We start from the raw sequence: 23,615 nt of genomic DNA, 5'->3' as shown, positions 1-23,615 counted from the left end.
ATTATAGTGATAATAATAAATTTAATTATAATAATATAATAGCCGTCGGAAAACAATATTATTATATTAAATCATCGTAGCGGGCAACGGCTCTAATAATAGTAATAATAATAACAATGTCGGCGCGTACGAACGGTGTGGGACGGTGCGGCGGCGGCGACGGGTGTCTGAGGTTATTTGCGTCGACAAACGCAAAGAAGCGCGCGGGGAACGGGTGTCTAGCGCGGAGCGAGGAACAGGAGGACGACAGTGTTTGCGAGTCGGCGCGTCACGCGCCGCAACAGATGCCTCGGGTGTCGTGGAGCGCGGATCGCGGCGGAATTCGGATCGATGATAGCGACGACGGTTTGCCACTGCTCTGTTGCTACGGACAACGGAGCAACGAGCGAGCTAGCGCGACGGAATAATAGACAACGAAAATCGTTTAAGAACGTATTGCGCCGCCCGCACGTCGCCCCGAACGCGTTGCTCGCAGAACACGAACGTCGCGGAGCTAGGCCGTTTATCGCTAGTCTCGCTGAACGACATCGCCGCCCACGCGCCAGGCAACGGTGCGCGCGCACAACCGGAGCGAGAACGCACAACAATAACATAGCGGCAAACTCGCGGCGGCGGCGGCGCACGAAACTCTATGCGTGCTCAAAAATAATAATATGCTCAATAAACCGGCCGGTTAGGGCAATGGAGGACGGTGGACGACCGGCGACGGTGAATGTCATCGGTGGTCGGCAACGGACGGGCGGGAGGGGGCGGCGACGGTTTTCGGGTGGTCGCGCTAGGCGCGGTGGCCGGGGCAGTGCGCGACACTTGAGACCGGAGCAGTGTGAGCAGTGAGCAGCCGGCGGGCAGCGCTCTCGATTTCGCCTCCCTGGCCGTTCGCGTGTGTCATCACCTCCGGAACACTTCGTGCGCCGTCGCCGTCTCGCGCCACTCGTTCCGTCGAATCCGCCCGTCCCGCGATCCGCCGCATTCCGTCCGGGCCGCCGCCGCCGTCGAGTCCGTACTTGGCGTACTTCTTCCACTACGGTCGTGTCGCGCCGTTCCGCGTTCGCTCCGGCGTCCGTTTCTTTTCCGTTGGCCCGACTTCCCGTCGCGTTTTTATCGCTCGCCGTGTACGGTCTCGCGCCTGCGCGTCCGTCCGCGCGTATCGATTGTCATAATATTATTTTGTCGGTCTGGTTTCGAGCCAGAGAGATACAATATCAAACCGCCGCTCGTCGTATTATTATTATTATTATTATTATCGTGTTCTCCGGCACATTACTACTATTATTATTACAACTGTGATTACGATTATTATTCGCAGTAGTTGTTGTTGATGATAAAATATAAAAACAATATGAAAACATCGAATGAAGATTATATTGTTATTATTTAAAATATTTTCGTACTGTGCGTGTGTAACCCCATCGACTCCCACTGGCTGCGATCTTACGTCGTTTGTTTGATTTCTATTATTACCTATCGTAATCGACGTCGTCATGTGTCCCGAGTGTGCGTGAACATCTGCACCAGCACACGGAACCCGACTGAATAAATATTAATTATACGATAGAAAAAGGTAAGCCTTACCGGCTTCGATCGGCGATCCGCCTGAACGGTATCTCCGAGTGTGGTGTGTCGTTGGGTCACAGCACGATCGTACGACGACGTTTCGGGTGGATCGGACTTCTTTATCATACGGATTCTTATCGGTTGTGGTCTGTGATCTTAAAACGGTCATAACGTGTAATCGTGATTTATAACTTAAGAGCGGATCTTTATTCTTAAAAGCCTAAAATATTCTCTAAACTTGTTTGATATGCAAATAATATGTTTTTTTTTTCGTCTAAAATAGTTCAATAAAAACAATCAATACCTAACCATTTCTTTTGTAATGGGTAAATCATTGAAATATAAAAATTTAAAACAGTTCATTCATTGGTATATGAAAATATTAAAATGTATAATAAAAGCAGTATAATGTACAAGCAGTGGGTGGTGTAAATGTTTTGGACGTAATAGTACGTCTGGAGCAGTGAAAAGGTTAAATATAAACAAAATAGTCAAATAAAAAACTGTTTGCACCATTCCTTTGCTAACAGATAAATTATATATCTATGATAAAATCACTTCAGATGTATATATATATTTGTGACAATCGTGGATTTAGAGGAACAAAATGACATCATTACCAATTTGATTACAGAAAAGTAGGTAGTTGAATAATTTTTTATTTTTTTTATTCTTAAATCAAATTATTTTTTTTTCTAAAAAAAAAGAAAAAAAATATAATTAGAGAAATTAACAATTCATATGATTCTTTATTTTATAAACAATTTTAGCATGTATTCTAATATTAAAAATAGAATAAATATTCTCCAATGTACAAAATATGCAAGATAAATGTTCTTCTACAAACTGGTAGATAAATTGTCCACATTTTTCAACCTCGTAAAATTATATAAAGCCAATAAAAATATGTAAAAACCTAAAGATCCGCTCTCTATATATATAATAACGTCTTCTATAGATCTTTTTATTGATATTGGCTATTGACTCGTTGATCTTTTTTCCCTCCCACTTTTCAAGATACCTATTTCATCTTCGACTTCTTGGCACTATTGTTTTTAAATTTATAATAATATATACCTACCATTTTTATGTTAAAATTTTATTATTATGCTCGTTGTGTTTCAATGATTCTTGTCATCATGTTTGTCTTGACATTGACAAATTCGAAATGTGTTGATACCGCTATCCTAAAATTTCCCTTAGTAGATATGTTGAAAATCCCAAGGATACATACTGCGCTATTTACCTAATGATTCTGGATTGTCTGTCCGCAATCAGAATGATTTTCAACAGTATATGGTTTGATTTAAATCAGATCGTGTCAGAAGATTTGACTATTCTGTGGTTTTTGCATCTACCTCTATAATTAGAACACATTGATATTTTCTTCATAATATTGAATTCTTCTTTAATATTTTCTTATCAACCAGTTATGACGACCAATTAGATTAATACTCATACATTATTAAATTAAAAATTTTAATTATTGTATTGTTTTATGTGAATAAAAGGACTTATCAAAATAAAAAGTAAATGGTCCACACAAGAACATGTACAATGGATTCAGAAAAAGGGAAGAAAAATAAGAATAAAAATAAGAATAAAAATAGAGCAAACAACTCTGGTTAGTGCTGTATTTTGTGATTAGTTCATAAAATTTAAGTGTGATATAAAGCTGTTAAGTACCTAATTTAAAAATTAAAACTGTATAAATATTTTAGAATACATTAAAAGAAGCTGTGTTAAAATGAAAATATAGTAGGTATAATAGTCAATTATTAGTTTAAATAAGAATAAGTAATTAATATTATAATGTATAATATTTACTTCAATATTTATGTAGGTACCTATTTTGATTAATATTTTATTAATCATTTGTAAATATATTAAAAAAACAGATACATTTATAAATAGATAATGTAGATAAACAATAAAATATAGTTTTGACCTTTTATAGTTAGTTCTTTTCTATTAAGTTAAATGGGATCTTAATACAATCAGTTTTTAATAATAAAAACCAGATTTATTTAAGTATTAAATTGAATGTCAAAATAATGTTAGTGAATATTATTGTGTTACATCCATTATTACACATCATATTAGGTATGCTTAAACTTTAAAATATTTATTGTACATATTTTCTTTGAAAAATTATTTAAATTCAGTTACATTTGAAACAATTTCCTATTTAGTTATAGACAAGTTATTGAATAATTTCTATCATTTTTAATTTAATTAAAAAAATAATAATTATAATTTGAGAAATAAACAAATAACATTTTTGGTTATTATTTTTTGTTCAATAATTTACTACTTATTACAATAAATTTTTTTTTATCAGAACAATGATACAATTTTTTCTTAAAACATGAAATATAGGTAAACTAAATATTTTCTAATCTTCAAAATATATTTTAATAGGTATCCATGCATAATACATTTTTTCTACAAATTTTGTTATGGATATGTAAGTGATATACATTTTTCACTCTCATTGAGCTGTTGCACACTTGCACTTAGTCATAAAATGTGATAAAATCTGCTTTTTAGTGATAACCATCAAATTTTTTGTATAAATTAAACTGTTTCTTTACTGTACGTTCAGGTGCTAGGCGCCTCGTCAAACTGTGTGAAGCTGGATGTCGAGAATGTTTTTCTATCAAATTTTTGTTTGAAATTTATTTTTTGTTTTTACCAGATAATTAAATCAATTTTTTGAGGAAATTTGTGAAAGTTAACTATAATGTTTTTTAGCTGTGCTCTTAATAAGTCTTAAATAATGAATAATGTTTATAAAATATCATAAACAAAAAATTTGGTGTTTCCGGCATAATAATATAAGTTTTGTGCTTGGCTTTACATTGTGCAACTCTGCAATGAGCTTACTCCACAGATATATAATGTTGTATTATAAGTACTATAATACTCCCAGATTAAATTTTCTTACTATACAATGAATACCATGTAATTTTTATTAATAATTTCAGGATAAAACATCTATGGCATATTTTATAAATCTATGTAGCTACTTGTTTGTTGAATTAATTAACTAAGTGGTGATTGATATTTTTATTCTAAATATATTTTATCAACTTACATTTGGTATTAATTATTGTTTTTTATTAATTGATGTAGATAGTACCCTTCAATACATATCATGCTTAAGTTAATAATTTATAATTTCTTTATAATAATGTTTTTATTTATTATTTTTTAACAGGAAATGAAAAATCAAAAATGAAACCCGACAGTAAGTCGCCTTCTAATAATTCAAATCCGGAGAGTGAAGGTAATTTGATTTAATTTTTATTTAAAACCAATAAAAATGTTTTACTTAAAATTCTTTTATTATAATTTTAGTTAAATTACTTTTTTGGAATTTCATTATTTGTGTATTATTGATTAGCAATAATGTATATATATAAAATAAAAATTTTCTTCATTATTTATTCTGTACATCACAATTATTAGCATTGTTATTGTTTTAAAAATTGTTTAAGTATTACTGATTTAAACAATAGTTGTCTATTGTCTACCTACCATAAAATTTAAGGAAAAAATATCAATTTGAAATCAGTAATGTTATTAAATTGTGAACTGATTATCATTAGTAGCTTTTTTTATCAAAGATTTTAAATTCCGTTTTAAATAGTTTTTTATTTTTAATTTTAATTAGTTTTTTTAGTGGAAATTTATTTTTCTTTGTCAAAAAGCTTGAAAACATAATAGGTACAACATTTTTATATTATTCAATGTAAATTAATAACATTGATAATAATTTTAATACTTAAGACTTGTAAATGTAGTACAGGCTTTTTTTTTTTTGTGCTTATATTAATTTAAAATCATTAAATATATATTTTTTTGATTTTTAAAATTTCAACCAAATTATATTGCTTTCAAATTTCTGATAATATTAAATAATGTATTAATGTACTTTTTTTTTTTAAAAATGTTATTGTTCCAAAGATGATCAAAATACACCTATACCAGTATCAACTCCATTAGAATTGGCTGGGTCATCAATCAAAGTGACTCTAAAAAAAACAAGAACATCACGTAGCAGTAGTTCTTCTAGGGAATCCACCCAGTCATTTGAAGTGAGAAACTATACTATATTTGAGTAATAAATTTTAGTTATACATTTTTTCAATTAATTAGATTACTTTGAGTAATACATAAACATTTTGCTTGATTTTTGTTCATTGGGTTTTAAAAAAAAGCTTATTATTGCATATTGGCTTCCGTAAATTTATGTATAATGTATGTATTATAATAGTTAAAAAATTAAACTTAAGAGGACATTACATCCATATGTGTTGTATCCGTCTTGTAAATGTACAATATAGTAAAATCTGATTTATGCAGTCCACTTAGGTTGTAATCCTAGTTATAAACCAGATTTTCAATACTAAAAAGAGGAGATTGTAACAGTGAAACATCTGTTTTTATTATTTCAATATCAAAATTACAAGAAAAGTTGTTCATGTTTGTAAAACATAAAATTTTAAAAACTCAAAAAATTGATTAAAAAATTGAAACCACAAATGTGACTACGCGTGTATCAGCATTTGTTGCTATGCTTCTCGGCGCCGTAGCTCTGCTTTGCAAAACTAAAATATCCCTGGACTTGCTATGCAAAACCACCTCATGAAGGGCACTGGGTAAAAACTAAATGTACTAAGGTATTTATAACTCTACCTTCCAACATCAGTAGGATAAAATGATGTATGTGTTTTTTTGTATTTTTTGACACCATCTTTAGAAAAAGTAAAAATACATCAGTTTATAACTTAAAGAATAGTATTTGGTACAAAAGTTTATGTGATTGGAACTTAGTATATACCACATGTATCATGTGTAATAAATACATATTTAATATTCACACATAAAATATTAAGTTATCTCAAACGATTTTTGATATTTGATTATAATTTAAAAAATATTAGTTGTAAAATCTTGAATCTATTATTAAATGTCTAAATATACTATTTCTATATACAATTATATACAATACTTCTACAAATTTATGCTGTTTTTAGGTATTTAGATGTCTATATTTTTTTTTTATAAATATTAGTAAAAATGCTTAAATTTAGAAGACTCTTCTCATGTGGTTCTTATGGACATTTTTTTTTTATAAAACAAGTTTTTTTGATTGTTTGAAATTTAAATTTTTGTAAAATTTAATATTATATAAACAAAAAATAACAATTTTAATAATTTTGTTGTAATTCAATAAATATTATTTAAAAGGATTTTCTGCCAAACTATTATAAAACATATTATATTATGACATTTTCAAAATATTTAAATTATTTTTATATTCTTGTCGTATGTGGTCTTCCACACACCCGTTGTCCACGACGCATGTTTTTACATGTCATGTGTGGTCTACCTCGTACCCGTAATTTGCTACACATCTAAATATATTATAATATAGTCATTCTCAATGATTCGCTGGCGATTAGGTTTTATCTTAACTATGAAACATCTATAATAACCTAACTTAACCTGGGTCTAATGTATGAGATAATAAGTTACAGTTTATTTGTGCTGTAATATGTGATACCTGCATTTTTCTGCCCTCAACTAAAGGGTACATACCTAAGCAATTTCTTTATGATAATATGTTATAATATAATAAATAAAATACTTTTTTGCAAAATATATTTGATCTATGTACTGCACAATTAATAAAAATAAAAAATAAATTATTGTTAGCTTTATAAATATATCATAGGCTGATAAACCTTTTGCTCAAATTTGTTTTTTTAATCATTAAATAATTAATGCATTTGTAGAATTTAAATTTAACACATTTATTACAGTGACCTACACAATGATAGGATTCACTCTACTTTTTCCTCATAATAGTCGAGTGATTCCTTTTTTTTTTTTAAATAAAAGTATATTTTTTTTATCTAAACAATTTATATTTATATTCATGCCTTCTATTTCTATTATACGATTCTTATTTTTTTTTATTAATTAATTTATTTTATAAAATAATAAAAATAATAATAATTTATATTGTAAACCAGGTTGTAAGAACACTTCCACCTACAACTGAAAGTGTTTCTGGTGAAGAAGACTGTGAAAATCCAAAAAACTCTGAACCCGAAAAAACTAATGACAAATCACCCTCTGTTGATGATGGTGAAAATGAAAAAGAATCTGAGGGAGAGTCTCAAAATGCTAATAGTTCTGATGATAGTGATGTAGAAATATTATCAGACGATTCTCAAGTATCATTTACTGAAAGACCTAGGCCAGCTGTTTCAGTTAAATCTGAGGAAAAAAATGTAGCTATTAATACAGTAGTAGATTTAAAAACTGAAGATTCACCTCAAAATTCTACAGTGGTTAAGAAAGAAGAATGTAAGCCACGACTTAAAACATTGAAAGAAGAACTGTTAAAAGAATCAGACGTGGATGGTGATGTAGTTGTTTTAAAAGATGATGATGAAAATGATGATACTCAAGTACCTCAACCACAAAATGGCGTTGAAAAGAAAGAATTTAAAGAGCAAGTTAAAGAACAAAAAGTAAAAATTAATGTCCGTTCTTTTGATGATTTAATAGATCCTCGTACTGCGATTCTAATTAATATGCCACCACCGGCAGATAGGGCACCAACTTTTTTGGCTCAAAATGGTGGGTCTTTTCCGCCTCCATATTTATCATGTGATGTTTGTGGTGTACAATACGATTCTCTAGAATTATTAAATGATCATAAAGTAACTATGAAACATTTCAAATGTTCTTTCAAGGAATGTGAACATATAGCTGTACCAAGTCAACAAGAATTTTTGGAACACCAACGTATAGCTCACAATATTATGCCATCACCAGTTCAGCAATTAGCACATCAAGTAATAATATAAAAATATATTTTATTTTAATATTAGTTGGTATAAAATTATTCTTTAATGTAGTATTTGTTAAGCAAGTACTTATTATTATGCGATTGATATAATATATTTTTTTACATCAAGGTTTCAGTATCGAGTTGAATGTATGTATTTGTTGTAATTAGGTCCAACGTTTACCTGCCATGGGTTTTGATCAACAATTGCAGTCTGGTGTACCACCATTACCTGAGAACATATCTCCTAGTATGTATACACAATCATTAAGGATGCCAAATCAGCCAGTTCCTATGCAACGTACCATGCGTCCAATGATGAGGCCTACCATGCCACATATGATTTCTCCAAGAGGGCGTAATGTACAAAGAGGATCAGCTATGAGTGAGTCTTAATGTGTTATAATATATTATTAATTAATTACAATTATTTATTATTTATTATATTGTATAGGAGGAAGAATAGCTTCTTTAAATCCAACTCCAAGAGGTAGTTCTTTGAAAAGACCAATAACTACTCCTAGGAGGGGAACTCCGCCTGTGAAACGTACAAATTTAGATAGGTTAGTTACATAATATTGTATATAACATTATCCACATTATATTATTATACTTAAGGTAAATATATGAAGTTGTCAACATTGCCTATAATTGTTTGTAATGTCTGCATCAGTTGTAAATATCACTGGAGCTAATTATTTTATAAAGGCTCATTTTCTATAACCTATAACACTGTACAGCTATAAAATATAAATTCAATTAAAATAATGAATAAGACATTGATGGATTTTTTATTTAAATTCATCTTAAATCAGAAAGTTTTAAATTAGTCATATTTTTTTAAGGAATAGTGTTTTGAGTAGGTATATAATTCAACATTATAAAATTATAACTGATTAAATTTGTTTGGCTCACTTTATAATAATCTAAGATAGATAGTGTTGACACATTTATGTATTAATGATGATTATACAACAAGATTTAACTATTATTTTGATTTAGGAATTCTCTCGGAAATTCTTATGCATCTACCATGAACAAGACTCCTCAGATTGTTAAATCCATAGCAGAATCTCTAACTAAATCTGTAACCAAAAATTCAGCTTCTCCCGCTTCTCAGCAAGATGTTGTTAATTTATTTTCCAAACGAGGGCTCACTATTAGCACGGTAATTTCATATTATTATTTTTAAATTTTTATATTTTAAATTTATTTTTAGTTTAAGAAAAAAATATAATAATAATAATTATTATTATTAAAATATTTTTTAATACTATTATTTTAATAAATAATATTAGTTTATTAGCAAATTCATATATTGATAGCAAAATAGTATAATAGTAGACATAATGCATGTATACTTAGGTCTTAGGCTCAAACATTTTTAATTAAAGCCTGATTATTCTAATGAGTATAATATCTTTGATGGTCTTAAACACTTAAATTTGAAAATGTTGATAAGGGTGTCTGATAAGACATCCTGAAAGTGATCTGTCTATGTCTTTAGTATAATAAACTTCACTTTATTAGGACACATCCACATTGGTTACATATTATTGCACCCGAATGAAGCGGTTATTCTAATATTATGAGAATTAAAAAAATAAAAAACATAAAAATTTGTTGATAGTTATTGATTTATTAATATAATATAAGAGTGTTTACTAAACCTATATGTATTAATCAATAGGAATTGCCCTCTCATATAGATAAAAATGTACATTAATTTACCATTTAGAAATTTTTTTTCATTTTTAAATAAACATTTTTCTATATTTTTTAAATTTTACTGTATTTATTTTAAGGGTGATACATTGTTGACGTTATGTAAAGCCAATGTTCTGACTAATCAGATGATTAGTTCCGATTGGGTCAGATCAGTTAGAACATTTGCCTTATCTAATATCAACAAGTTATCTACCTTAAAATAAACCATGTACTATTGAATAATGAGCTTACTTTTATTTGTTTATTTATTTTTTAGTCTAATATAAATATTTATTATGAATAATTAATTTTTTTATTAGTTAATTACTACATGTCTTCTAATAATACAATAAATAAATAAAAGTATATAATACAACGTGTATATTCATTATATTAATTAAATCAATGAATAAATAAATAATTGATATAATATAATAAATTAAGTTAATGTATATTAATTAAGTGCTACCTATTTTGCTATTTAAAAGTTGTATTTTTTCTCGCTTTTTTCCACTTTTATTAGTATATGATCACTTTCTATCTTCAAAAATTCACAAAATTTTTGACAAGACAAACTGAAGTTGAAATTTTGGACATTTAATAATTGTTGGTGTCCAGTTGAAAGGTATAACTGTTCACTAGACAGGAACCAGAAAATCTGAACTGTTCAGGCGAAAACTGGACGATTGACAACCCTATTTGTATTAAATAATTAAAACAATAAATTCTATTTGATATATACATTTTTCAGCTTAGAGATTTAATGATGATTCTAGTATGAGGAAACTGGCATAGTGCTTAGCTCATGTCAGCTATGCCATGAATTTTAGTTCAATTATTTACTGTTATAATGGTCTATCACTTTTATCATTTCAACCCAAAGAATTACTTAATTTGAGTAAACTTTAGCACTTGTCTCTTCTTGGATTATGCTAGTAATACAGCCAGTTGTTAGTGTTGTCAGTTGTTTAAACATCATGTAATTTGTGTAGTCTCAATTCTATTTTAAGTTTTTGGGGTAAAACTAAGCATAACTATTAATAATATTTTTATTCTATATGATAAAAATACTGAACTGTTTTTTATAAATTCATATATTATAAGATAGAATTATTGAGATAAAATACAATTTTAGCACAGTTAAGGTATTTTGTGTTTATCTTAACACTAGATTATGGTTTTAATTTATAATTTTTTTTTTTTATTTATTGATACTAAATTTATTTTTTTAAATGTTTAGGTGGATAATGGGCATAACTCAAATATTCCTGCTGGACTTAGCTTGAATTCTGCTGTTTCTATTATACCTACATCGCCTCATAAGGTACCTAATAATGTACCTAATAAGGTATCTAATACAGTATCTAAACATGTACCTCGTAAGGTAGTAAGTCAGGTAAATTCAGTTTTTAATATTATATTTCAAATATTATTTAAAAAATAATTTTTCATTCATAAAAAAATGGAATCAATGTTTACAAGCAAATAAGGTAATTTTTTCAAGTGTTTTGTCATTATAATACAATTCATTTTGTTAAAAATATTTATTTATACATAAATATTATACCTGACACTTGCTACTTATATTATAATATAGTAATTATTTTATGTAACTTTTAATGAGTAAGTTGGTTAACATAAGTTCATTTTGAAATAGTTAAAACTTATCTTAGTCCAAAGTAATCTTTTAATGTAAATTATTTATTACTATAACACTGATAAAATCTAGTTAGTTAAAAATTTTAATAACAGTACAAATGTGGCGTATTCAGCAAATATTTGAAAGTTTTTGTGAATCTAACATTTGTCTGGAAAAATAATCATAAAATTAAATAAACTTATTTATTTGTATTAATATACAATTATTCTATTTTAGAGTATGGATACTGTTGATTTAACTGGTCCCGATAAACCAAAAAAGTATTATCCTTGTGAAATATGTTCAAAAACATATACAAATTCTGAAAAAATGTATGAACATATATCTATTGCACATAAATCAGTTTCATTTCCATATAAGTAAGTAATTGTTTCTCTTTCATGTACTTAAAATATAGCTTTATTGCATAAAAAAAAAAAAATCAAATATAATGTTATAATTTTCCATTACTCATAGACATTTTGTTCTGATATGTTTACAGGTGTAACTTGTGTCAGTTTGTTTCTCAAAGTCTTGAGGCATTCAGTCGGCATAAATCAACTCACAAATCAGAAATCAATAATGCATCTATGGTGATTCCTATTGTAGATTTGAGTAAATCTACAACTATTTACAGATTGAAGCAAATGGGTATTACAAATTACATACCAATTGCTCAAATGGATAATCAAGGTGGCCAATTTGGTGTGCCAATTATGACTTCTAATAATAGGAGTGCCCAAGAAGGATTGAATTGTACTAGCTATTTCAATTTTGGAAATGTACGGCATTTACCATGAATATTAAACAAAGACTGTTTTGAAATAACATCCATTTTAGTTGTAACTTCTGCATTTTACTCAATAATTGCAGTTTTACATATTTTATTACAAATTCATTATGTATCAATATATTCTATTTTAATTTGGAACATTTTAAAATATTAATTTTGATTAAGTTTCTTTTTTTTTTAAACAAAACAGTTTCAGTTTTTCAAGTAGTAATTTTTTACAATTCATACAATTCAATTTCAATTTGTTACTTATTTTAATATGTTGTCGTTTTATTATTATTATTTTTTTATGTTTCATTAAACTAAGCCAAATTACAAATTCTAATTTTGGCAAACTATTTTGTATAGATTAAACGACTATTTCTGTATAACTATAAATAATATTTGTATATCTTTATTATTTATGTGAGAAATTGATTTTTAAAGGTCATAACTCCAATGTTTATTTTTTAATAAAATGTTAACCATTGGCATTTTTTATTCCATGTAAAAAAGAATTATAACTTTTAATTAATATACTATATATGACATTCTTACTTTATATCTTGGTGTAACATTTTTGTTATTGTATTTTTATTATTATAGTCATTTAGGACGAGAAGGCAGATATTATGTCATATACTTTATGATATAAAGGATGTTTTAATAAATATTTGATCATACGTTAACTAACCAATGTGTCTTAACTGTTCTTTTTGCCTTTATTAACTTCTTTATAAGTTAAATTATTCAATATATGTATATATATATATATATATATATGAGTCTTACCTTGACGGGTTGCTCTTGAGTCATCATTTTTAAGAACCAAGACACTTTATAGTCATTATAGAATTTCTATATTCGTTGACACTCACTAAGGAAGTATTTTTTCAAATGTATACCCTATAAGGTGGTAATCAGTATGAAAAGGGGTAAAAATGAAAAATAATTTACTTGGTTGGATTTTTTTTTGAAATAACATACATGCTCTGTAATAATCATAATTATATTATGTAATTTTCCATGGGAAACACCGTGTGGGGTCAGCTAGTTTATAGTTGGGATCTTAATAACTAGTTTAAAAAGTGTTAAACAAAAAGTTAACAAAATTTATTTCATTTGTCAGGTCATTCCTGTACGGCTGTATCTACACTATATGGAGTAGTAGATTCCGTTTTAGACTGCGTAATACCATTTTCCGCTATGTATATGCTATTGCTATGTATTAATATCTTAATTATAAATTTACCGTAAATTTTTCTATAATTTCAAGTGAACATAAAAAAAAAAAAGATTTAATTTTGTATAATAATGTTAAATACCTATTATTAAAAAAAATACTAGAACAATAGGTATTAAGATACTTTTGAATGACAGTGTTTAAATAAAAAGTGTAGGTACTAGGGCCGTATTTACTTCATTTTTTTTTCTTGGGGTAGGAGCGGCATATTTAAAAGGGCCTAGGGTGGCATCTGTTCTAAATTCGGCATTATAGGTACTGCGAAATAGTATGTAGATCGAAGATTGAAGATGGAAGTAGTAAGTACCTATATGGCTATACATAATATCTATACATAATGTAAATTATCACGTAGAACCTATATTAAATAGGTAGGTACCTATGTTAAAGAAATTATTTTCTAATGAACTTAAACGAGATTTGGAAAGGCCTTCAAAAACCATAAATAGTGCCCTTTTAACTAGGTAGGTAATTCAAAAGTTACACAAACGTTTATAGGTAGGTATAGATATCAATAATATTTATCAATGTTTAAATAGTTCTTGTAGATCGTCATAACCGAAACTACCAAAAAATCTAACAGAAGTAGGTAGGTAATCAATGTAATGAGCGAGCGTTAAACTGAAATTGTTTAGGATTACAACTTTATTTTTCTTGTTGATTCAGTTAACAAAGTTATTTGTTTTTCAACAAAATCGAATTTAAAATTACTGTTTTCAGTAAACAAAATATTTGTGGATGGTACTTTTACCTACCTACTGTGCAAAATATTTTTATCAGATTTTTACTATCCACATTTTTAAAAACGAACATTACCTATATTTCACTCTTATTATTTTTTCTAATAGACAAGTGTAAAGACACATAGATATGCACTATCTTTGGATAAATCGTTGGGTATAAATGTTCTGAAATTAATTTATTATTCATTTCATCAAAAATAGTTTCCACTTGTAAGGAGCTATACCTACATATCGTTGTGAAAATAATTAGTATGGCCAGATGGTAGGATGACACAAAATTGGTGGGAATACATACAAAGTCTTGGTAAAATATACTGAAATACATATATGTATGTACTATATACAATTATTTTTGTATAATCTATTATTAACAGTTATTAATTTATATTTTATTGGCTTATCAAAAGAATATAAAGACGTATCAAGTGAAATAGTTAATTGCAAGCTATTGGCTATTAGGTATTGCTTTATTACAGATTTGATACCTACTTGATTTTCTAGATGATGAAAGGGTAATAAATAGGGCTAAGATTTATATGCAACAGTATCAACATTTTTTTTACAACTTCTGCAGATTATTGCTTTTGTTTATGATGATGTAAATAGTGGTATTTTTATTTTGTATATTTTTGCATATTTTGAATAAAATGATTATTATTGCATATTTTGACTATAAAAAAAAATAAAAGTACGAAAAATACATATTTTATGGTATAAATCGTTATTAAAAATTTTTATGTCATGTGATGTCTAACGGAGTTTTAATATCTAAATATAAATATTAGTTAAAGCGTTTTACAGAAGATCATTTAGATTCTTGACTAAGTGCCTGTAATAAATACAGGCAATAACTAAGGGAAAATTTTCTTTTGAAATATATTTTAATTTTTTAATTATGAAATAAATAAAACAATTTTGAACATGCCTAAGTTTTGTACAATATTTTTTTACATAAATAAGTGTATAAAATAGGTTTATAAGTATAGATATACAATCGAAGGCTGTTGTAAGTATAGTAGGTAGTAGGTATTAGAGATATACCTACGATAGATATAACATTCATTCGAGGTAATTCGGTGAATAGGTACTTATATGTTCAGGACGAAGAGGGGTTCATTATCGGTTAGGTGAACTTAGTTCAAAGTATACAGTAAGTAGACTGTTAAGTCTTTATATTGGAGTTGAAAAAAACGATAAAGAGGCTATTTTTATCTATGTGCTAAGTGCTTATAAACTTTTTCATTCATTATAAAAAAAAAAATAGTTTTTTGATTTTTTTTTTTTTATATAAAGTATGTTTATGTTGTTAAATCAATAAATTAATGCCCAACGTGTAGCAACACGAACTAAAAGTTACATTATTTAGTTATATCTATCAAATTTCTAAGATTATTAAATTAAAAAAAAAAAAAGGGTGGTCAAACGCTTTTCTGTACAGTAGGTATCGACTGGAGCTCGGATGGAGTAAGTCATTATAATGGATGTATTAAATTTGAATGCAATGATAGGCATCATTGTATAAGTACAAAAAACGATTCTGAACTGAGATGATTTGTTTGCCTAGCATATTTTTCTAGCGGGTGTTGAAAAAGGTTGTTTATGTTTTAATGACCAAAATTAAATCATGTACCTAGGTACAGAAAATGGCAACTTAAACAACTGTTGTAAGTTTCAAGTTTCTAAGATTAATAATTATTAACTATAACAAAAATTTAAACTTAAGATAAAAATTTTAATTAACCAAGACTCAACTTCTTTTATCATTATTATAAGCTAAACTGATGGAAAACTTTGTATTAAATTTTCTCCTTAGCTACTTAGGTATACAGAATTTTTTATACATTTTTAACTATAAAATAACTTGCTAATATTTATGATTTTGACGAATTTTTGTTAATAATTAAACTTCAAACACTAATAAAAAAAAAAATTGTGCCTTTAGGTATTTTTATAATTTTTTTATAACTATAACACTAACTCATGAGAAACTTTGTATTAAATTTCCAAGTATTTTGACTTAGTCAAAAAATGTTTACCAATATTTATATAAAAAAAAATAATAATTAAAATTAATATAAATAATAATATTAAATTTATTAAAATAATTTATAATATAAATAGCCTTAAAATAAGTGAAATATTTTGAAAATTAATTTACGCAAAGAAAATGGCATATTTTATACTTTAGATGTATAAATATTAAATACCTACTAAAAATTTTATGAATTTTTATCAACAAAATTATTTGCAAATTTTTGCGACTTTGACATATTTCGTATCAATTTAAACTTTATTCGCTTATAAAAAAAATTACGAATTTTTTTTAACTACAATAAGAACGGCTTATAAGAAATCTTGTATTTAACTTTTAAGTATTTTTTATCGATATTTCAAAAAAAAAAAAATACTTTGTTAAATCGAAAATTTCAGTTGTCTATAAAAAGCACAAAAAAAAAAAACAGAATATATTGAAACTATAACCGCAGGTATATACTAATTTAAAAATTTAGTGAAAATTTCAAATATTTACAGTGATTCGTTTTTTAGTTACAACAATATAGAAAAATCAATTTTATCGTGATTTGGTTTTGCGTAAAAATTCCCGGTTTTTCCGTCATTTTTTGTGGTTTTCCCAATTTTTTTGCAAACTTCTTACTTTTGACCTCTCTAATGCACCAAGGATATTCAATTTGCTACTGGAAACTATCCCTGAAGTTTTAAATTAAAATATTATTTCGACAATTTATCGTGTAACACGGATATAAAAAAAAAAAACAAAAACGAAAAAAAACATAGAACGTTACAAATAGAATAAATACATTCATATCTCCATTTAAAATCTAAAAACATAATATTTTAAATTTTAAGATTTAATTTTAATTGTATTTAAATACACGTTGGTAAATAGGTACAGTGAGTGGGTACCTACATCATTGTAAAATTAATATGTTCCTCATTCTGTTTAGAATCCAAAAGAACCATAGGTACCTATTTATTAGGTAATCGCCATATTCTAAATAATATATTATATATTATAATGTATGTTTAAAAAATCAATTTTATTTATAAATGGCTATTGTACTCGTAAGTGTTTAGAGGTTAATGTCTCCACTATTTCTTATACTTCCCAACAATATATACGGTTGTCGTAAGGAATAAACATTTTTTGTGGTTGAATAATAATACTTGTTTTGGGTTTTAAATTAATTTTTTTATAATATATTGTAAAACGTCAAGTTTTAGAACACTTATGCTAAGTAAGTAATAAAAAAAACGTTCAATTTGAAATATCTGAGCCTTTTTGTACAGTTTAGGTTCCACACGCATGGTAATGAAATTTAATACCTACCTACTTTCGAGTTTCGAGTACAATAAAACGTTTGATCAAATGCATTGCTGAATTAATCAGCGCTCAAAGTAAAAACGATCCTTATAGTTCATTTCAAAGAAAAAAGAACATTAAATGAAATGGTAGCTATGAAATGATATAAAAGCCATAATATGTTCGCTTAAGTGTATAGGTACTGTTATTTGTAATAATATTATATTGTATATTATTGTATAATACTTATATACATATACACGTATTACCTATGATTACAATTGTCTACTATTTATAGTACTATTGTGTGTTAAAGTGTAATGTTCAAATATTTATAAAATATCCTTACTATTGAGTCCTTGTCCCTTGATCGTAAACAATTATTGGGTTTTGTTTTTGAAAACTATATGCAATATTTTCAGTTAATTTAATTGTGAAAAATGAACTGTACTATTTAGTATAAATTGTTTACTGTCAGTATCCACTTCCTGATTTATTATATTTATGTCTTATTATATATTTACTGTTCATAATTTTTAAAATCTTTTTATATTTCAATACAATATCTACTATTGTCTAGGTATTTCTATTTATGTCGAATTCTGAATAACGATTATTAAGAAATTAGATATATCCGTGAAGTTTTATTATTTAGAATGTTACTCTTTTCATTAAATTATAAAGTAATTTTATAACAATTCATTTGAGTAACGAGTAAAGAAATTTAATTATTTTATAAAAGTATCTTATCCAACATTTAATCTTAGACAATTTCAATTTTAATAGTGATTACTCCTTAGAAATTTAGAATTGTGACTACGCCTTAGGTATCTATATAATTTTATTCAAATACAATTGTTCAAACTACAATAGACAATTATAGTCATATAGGTAGTATTATATATACATAGTGAGGGTGTAAAGTGGACATTCCTTATACATATTATTCTCATGGAAAATTGTTTTCGAATCGAGTTCGTGTAAGAAATACTTATTCTAAACGTATTTATAGACAATTATTTTGCACTGTTGGCTACACCTAGTTGAATAATTAATCAAAAATACACTGAAAAAGTGCTCCAACTTAACTGTTGAAAAACGAAAAAATAAAAAAATGAAGATAAAAAAAATCGCACTTGACTAGGACACGCATCTTCTTACTCAACGTAGACGGTATGCAAGTGGTGGGAGAAAAGAAATAGGATGAATAGAATCTGTGAAGGACCTGAGGGCCTGTTACATTTTAAGATCGTTACCACTACTCATCAGCTGTCTCAAAAAATGTCAGTTCAAAAAATAATTATTTGTCAGTTTTGGTTAAAATATTTTATTAAAACATCTCTATTTTAAATATTTATATTTAAACTTGTATTATATTTTTTACAATTTATTAATGTTGCTGAATGATAATTTTTAATCAATTATTAATGCCTTAAAAAGTTTTTTATATAAAAAATATTCACTTATTGAATTATAATGATTGTTGAAATTAACTATTTGATTGATAATTTCTATATTTTAAATTGTAACCAACATACAAAAGTAAATTGTACATAAGACTAGATATAGTTGATATTTGTGTTCTGTAATGATTGTTGGTCTTAGTTAGTTAGTCGTCTCACAAATCAATCGGTTCGATTCATGTCAGCTCAAAATATATCGTTCTTACCTAAATCGTTGTCGAAATAACATCACGACGACGGACGAGTATGTATTACTATTTACTAAACTTGCATGGGCTCGTTTTAAATCGTATTCGATCCGTTTTCGGTTATCTTGACACGGTAATCCTCGAAGTGTGTAAATTGCAGATTTAAAGACGTCTAAATTGAGTGGCGAGATAACAGCCGACGACAAAGGCTGAGTATCCTACAATAAAGATCCGGTCGAGTATAAAAGATTTCATACATTTTTCTTGGGATTTTAGTGCATTTTATTTATTTTTTATACCCTTCACCGTGGAGTGGTCGGACATTTTGCCTCGATATCTGTATTCATAGCGCACGCACGTTTTGGAATATATTTTTTTAGCCACCATTTTTCAGAGCAATGAATAAACATTTTTTGATTTTATCAAAAGTAAAAACTTTTTACTACATTTGTATAAAAACTAAATCACTAAAAGTATTTGAAATCCTCGTATAGTGCGTTGTATACGCTGTACACAATACGAATGCATTCAATAATAAAATATTTTATCATCATCATCATCAACATCACCATGCACAAATTCTATACTAATATTATGTATAGAAAACTATAAAAAAATATATTTTTTAATTTATTACTATAACAGTTTATGGCACTTTATTTAACTAACTTTAATCTTTTTGCACTCTTTACCTTACATGCATGTTTCTGGTTTTCGAAGTGTAATGGATAATGATAAGTGAAATTACTAAAATTAGGTAAATAAATGAAAAGTGTACAATATTATATTACTATATTACAATACCGGTAAACTGTAGACTAAAAACAATAGTCCGATCCATTAAGCGCTCAATAGTCACTGATTGTTAAGTATTTACTTATATAACAGTCATCGTACTACGTTGAAATAAATTATGGTGTTCAAATAAAACGGTCGCATGTTATTCAACGAAATAATAAAAGTCTCCAGTGAAAATGTTTGTGCTATAGTGACGGATATATTTTAGTGAGCTTGAAGGTGCTTTTAAGCTGTGAAAAAAAATATCATGTACCATAGTTCATGAATCATATTTGAATTTAATATTATAATGTTACAGAATGTAAGACGGATTGACATCGCTGTTGTGTTCTACAATACCTCCAAGTTGCGTAAAACTGTAAAAGACTTTCAAAATTCAGCAAAAATGTTGCAGTAAAAAATAGGGTCTTTGTAATAAATATATTTTTTTATTTTGGTAAACAAATTAATTATTTTATGTAGTTATGTTTTAAAATAATTTTTATATTATACAATGTTAATTCAATTTGAAACTGTTATATATATTTTGATGATAACACAAATATTCAGTATTTATTGCTAATATTTTTACACTTTAATGCATTAACCGTGGTGGAAAACCACAACAATAGACAGTATAGTGTTGCTAGAATGCCTATGTAAAGCTCCGCGCGATCTTAATTGTATTAATTACAAAACCATCAGCGATAAGAACCTGACGTCAGTATAAAACTGTTTTTGTACTCTTAAGTGTCTTTAGATCGACTCAAATTGAGTACTATTACAGCGACAAAGTTGATACTTTGACTTTGCGTGGGATTTGTTCGTGCTGATTATGCGTTATCGACTTATCGTTGAAACTTCCGTGTTTTGCATATAATTATTTACTTAGTCGTACTCTGAAATTGTTTCCAATAACATTTATATCAAGCAATCATACTGGTATTAATTATAGTTTTTCGTTTTTCGTTTCTCATTAATTTTACTTGTTGTTTTTAAGTTGTGATAATTATGTATTTACGACTTACCTACGTTATAAAACGTTAGATGTATTTGCATAAATTTAGTAATCTCGGTTAATCGTTATTACAAATTTGTCTAAATGAAAAACTGGGGAAAAACAATATAGATACCTGCTAATGCTGCTACAGATTTATACAGTGATAATCAAATCAGAATGGAAATTTTCAGGAGTTTAAATGAGTCTGTTATTTCTGTTTATTTAAGTAATGTTTACAGTAAACTAGTATCCGAGTTGGGTTTTTGTTTTGTTAATTTATCACTTTCCTCATGTAGTGCAGTTTAACTATCGTGTAAAATATTCCCTATTGTATTTATTTTCGAAGATTTCTGTTGTGTTTACTGTAAATTTGTTTTTTTTTTTTTAAATATAATGTGATCAAATAGAGTTGTTTGTACTATAAGCAAATAATATTTCCGGTAGAACAAATAATTTATAAATCGAGTGCTATATAAAATAAAGCCAAAATAATTACAAAAATGTTTTATATCTTGTTGAATTTTAAGTAATAATTTTAGCTATATATTTTTAGATTTTGATCATTATATACCGATTCTTATTATAAACTTATAAGTGATAGGCATGATAAAAAAATAATTTAGCTACAATCTTATTATTTACTATTTTCTATATTATTGGTAAAATAGGTTTTACTCTAGATTTACTTTGGAAAAGTAAAATTGATAACAAATTTTAACATTGTGTTTTGATAAAACTATTAAATAATATGTAATAGATTCCTAGGTACTATAAAATGGGGGTGAATATGAAAGTATACAGGAAACAGGAAATACATTATTCAATAATACATTTCATCAAATAAAAATGTATATTTACTTTCTTTACTATTGTTCATTCATATGAGTAATAATTTACATCAATTCCTATAAATAATCATTTACAGCATAGATTATTATGAAGAAACGACAATAATGATTTAAATATATATTCAATTAAAAATAAACAAAAAAATTATGATAAACGTACAGAGAAATGTAAAACAAAATGATACTTATAATAATAATTATTATTGAAATCAATACACTTGTAATACGCTTATAATAATGGCATACTACATTCTATAGTTTTTAAGTACTTCATAAATATACTATGTATATGATTGGTATTATAATTAGTTTTATTGGACACGGTAATTTTATAATAATTTATTATGCATCAAGTACTTAAATACTCATAATAGTGATACTTAGAATTTACAACGTTGACACGGTACCTAACCATTGTTTTTCATTTCTAAACACATAATATATTTATTTATACTTTATAGTCATTATAATGGAATACATTTAAAGATTTAAAAAAGATAGGTAATGTAAGTTTGATAGTACGAGTAATATATCATTACAAATTGATAAAACTGATTTAAAATATTAAAGAATAGTTAAATAATTACTATAAATATTAAGTATCATGAACAATTATAATAATAATACACTGAATATTACAATATAAATAATATAGATAATATTAGTATACGTCGTATAGGACCAACTATAATAAAGGAGTATAGAAATATTGTCGGAATTATTAAATTATAAGAAAGTTCTTTGTATGGATATATTTAATTGATAGAATTAATTAGGGTACACTTATGTATGCAAGTATAGCACAAATGTACAGTTTAAACTGAAAAATAAAACTTGTTAGTATTATAGCCGGCGTGTGTCGCGCCAATTCATGATATTTGACCTGATGGTTGTTGTAGTAATGGTGCTTGGTTATATAACACGCGCTTTGTTAAAATAATATAATTTTTTTTCTAAAAATATACTACTTCATATTATTAGTAGTACCTATGTAATTTAAACCATGAAATAATATTAAATTTCAGAATAAAATATCATCATTTACAGAAGAATTATAGTAAATGTTTTTTTTAATCGTTTGAATAAAATCATACCGGCATGGTTTAAATTTGAAGTGAATTGAGGAATACATCGATAGTACAATAAAATATGTTTTTATATGGGTTTTTTAGAACAACTTTTGCAGTATTAAAAAAGTTCAATAAGTTTTTTATGGTAACCATGGAAAGTAATGCAAATATTAATATTCAATGGTTATAGTTCTTTGTTATCAATTTTATTGTTAACAAACTAGAATCTATGAGTAATTTAAATTTTTTTAGTAAATTGTTTAATCTGATTTAAGATATCCAATTTGTTAGGTTGATTGTTGGCTCTTATTTTTACTAATTTAGAAATTTAAAATTTGATCACAATTGATAATTTAAGAATGCTAGGTCGTAGTTTTATTCAAATACTTTGAGTTATAGTTTGTAAGTTTTATGTGAAATA

General features: G+C 27.0%; 1 protein-coding gene across 4 annotated transcripts; it reads left to right on the top strand.

Annotated features, from left to right (window-relative positions):
* The first annotated feature begins 285 nt into the window (after nucleotides 1-285).
* LOC114130667 (uncharacterized) lies at nucleotides 286-13,233 on the top strand. Of its 4 annotated transcripts, none has more exons than XM_027995672.2 (11): nucleotides 286-1,561; nucleotides 3,066-3,178; nucleotides 4,775-4,843; nucleotides 5,524-5,654; nucleotides 7,599-8,429; nucleotides 8,594-8,807; nucleotides 8,877-8,985; nucleotides 9,425-9,590; nucleotides 11,370-11,525; nucleotides 12,006-12,148; nucleotides 12,271-13,233. In XM_027995672.2, the coding sequence occupies exons 2-11, from the start codon at nucleotides 3,088-3,090 to the stop codon at nucleotides 12,566-12,568; spliced, it is 2,208 nt and encodes a 735-aa protein (XP_027851473.1). In that variant the 5' UTR covers nucleotides 286-1,561; nucleotides 3,066-3,087; the 3' UTR covers nucleotides 12,569-13,233. The 4 variants fall into 4 exon arrangements, with proteins under 4 accessions (XP_027851473.1, XP_027851476.1, XP_027851477.1 ...); XM_027995675.2 differs by having other exon boundaries at nucleotides 287-1,561; nucleotides 11,370-11,453; XM_027995674.2 differs by lacking the exon at nucleotides 286-1,561 and adding an exon at nucleotides 1,608-2,192.
* The last annotated feature ends 10,382 nt before the right edge of the window (nucleotides 13,234-23,615 follow it).

Source organism: Aphis gossypii, chromosome 2, assembly GCF_020184175.1.
Source record: "Aphis gossypii isolate Hap1 chromosome 2, ASM2018417v2, whole genome shotgun sequence".
Lineage (NCBI taxonomy): Eukaryota > Metazoa > Arthropoda > Insecta > Hemiptera > Aphididae > Aphis > Aphis gossypii.
Note: the sequence above shows the minus strand (reverse complement) of the source record. Positions and strands in the feature narration are given on the sequence as shown.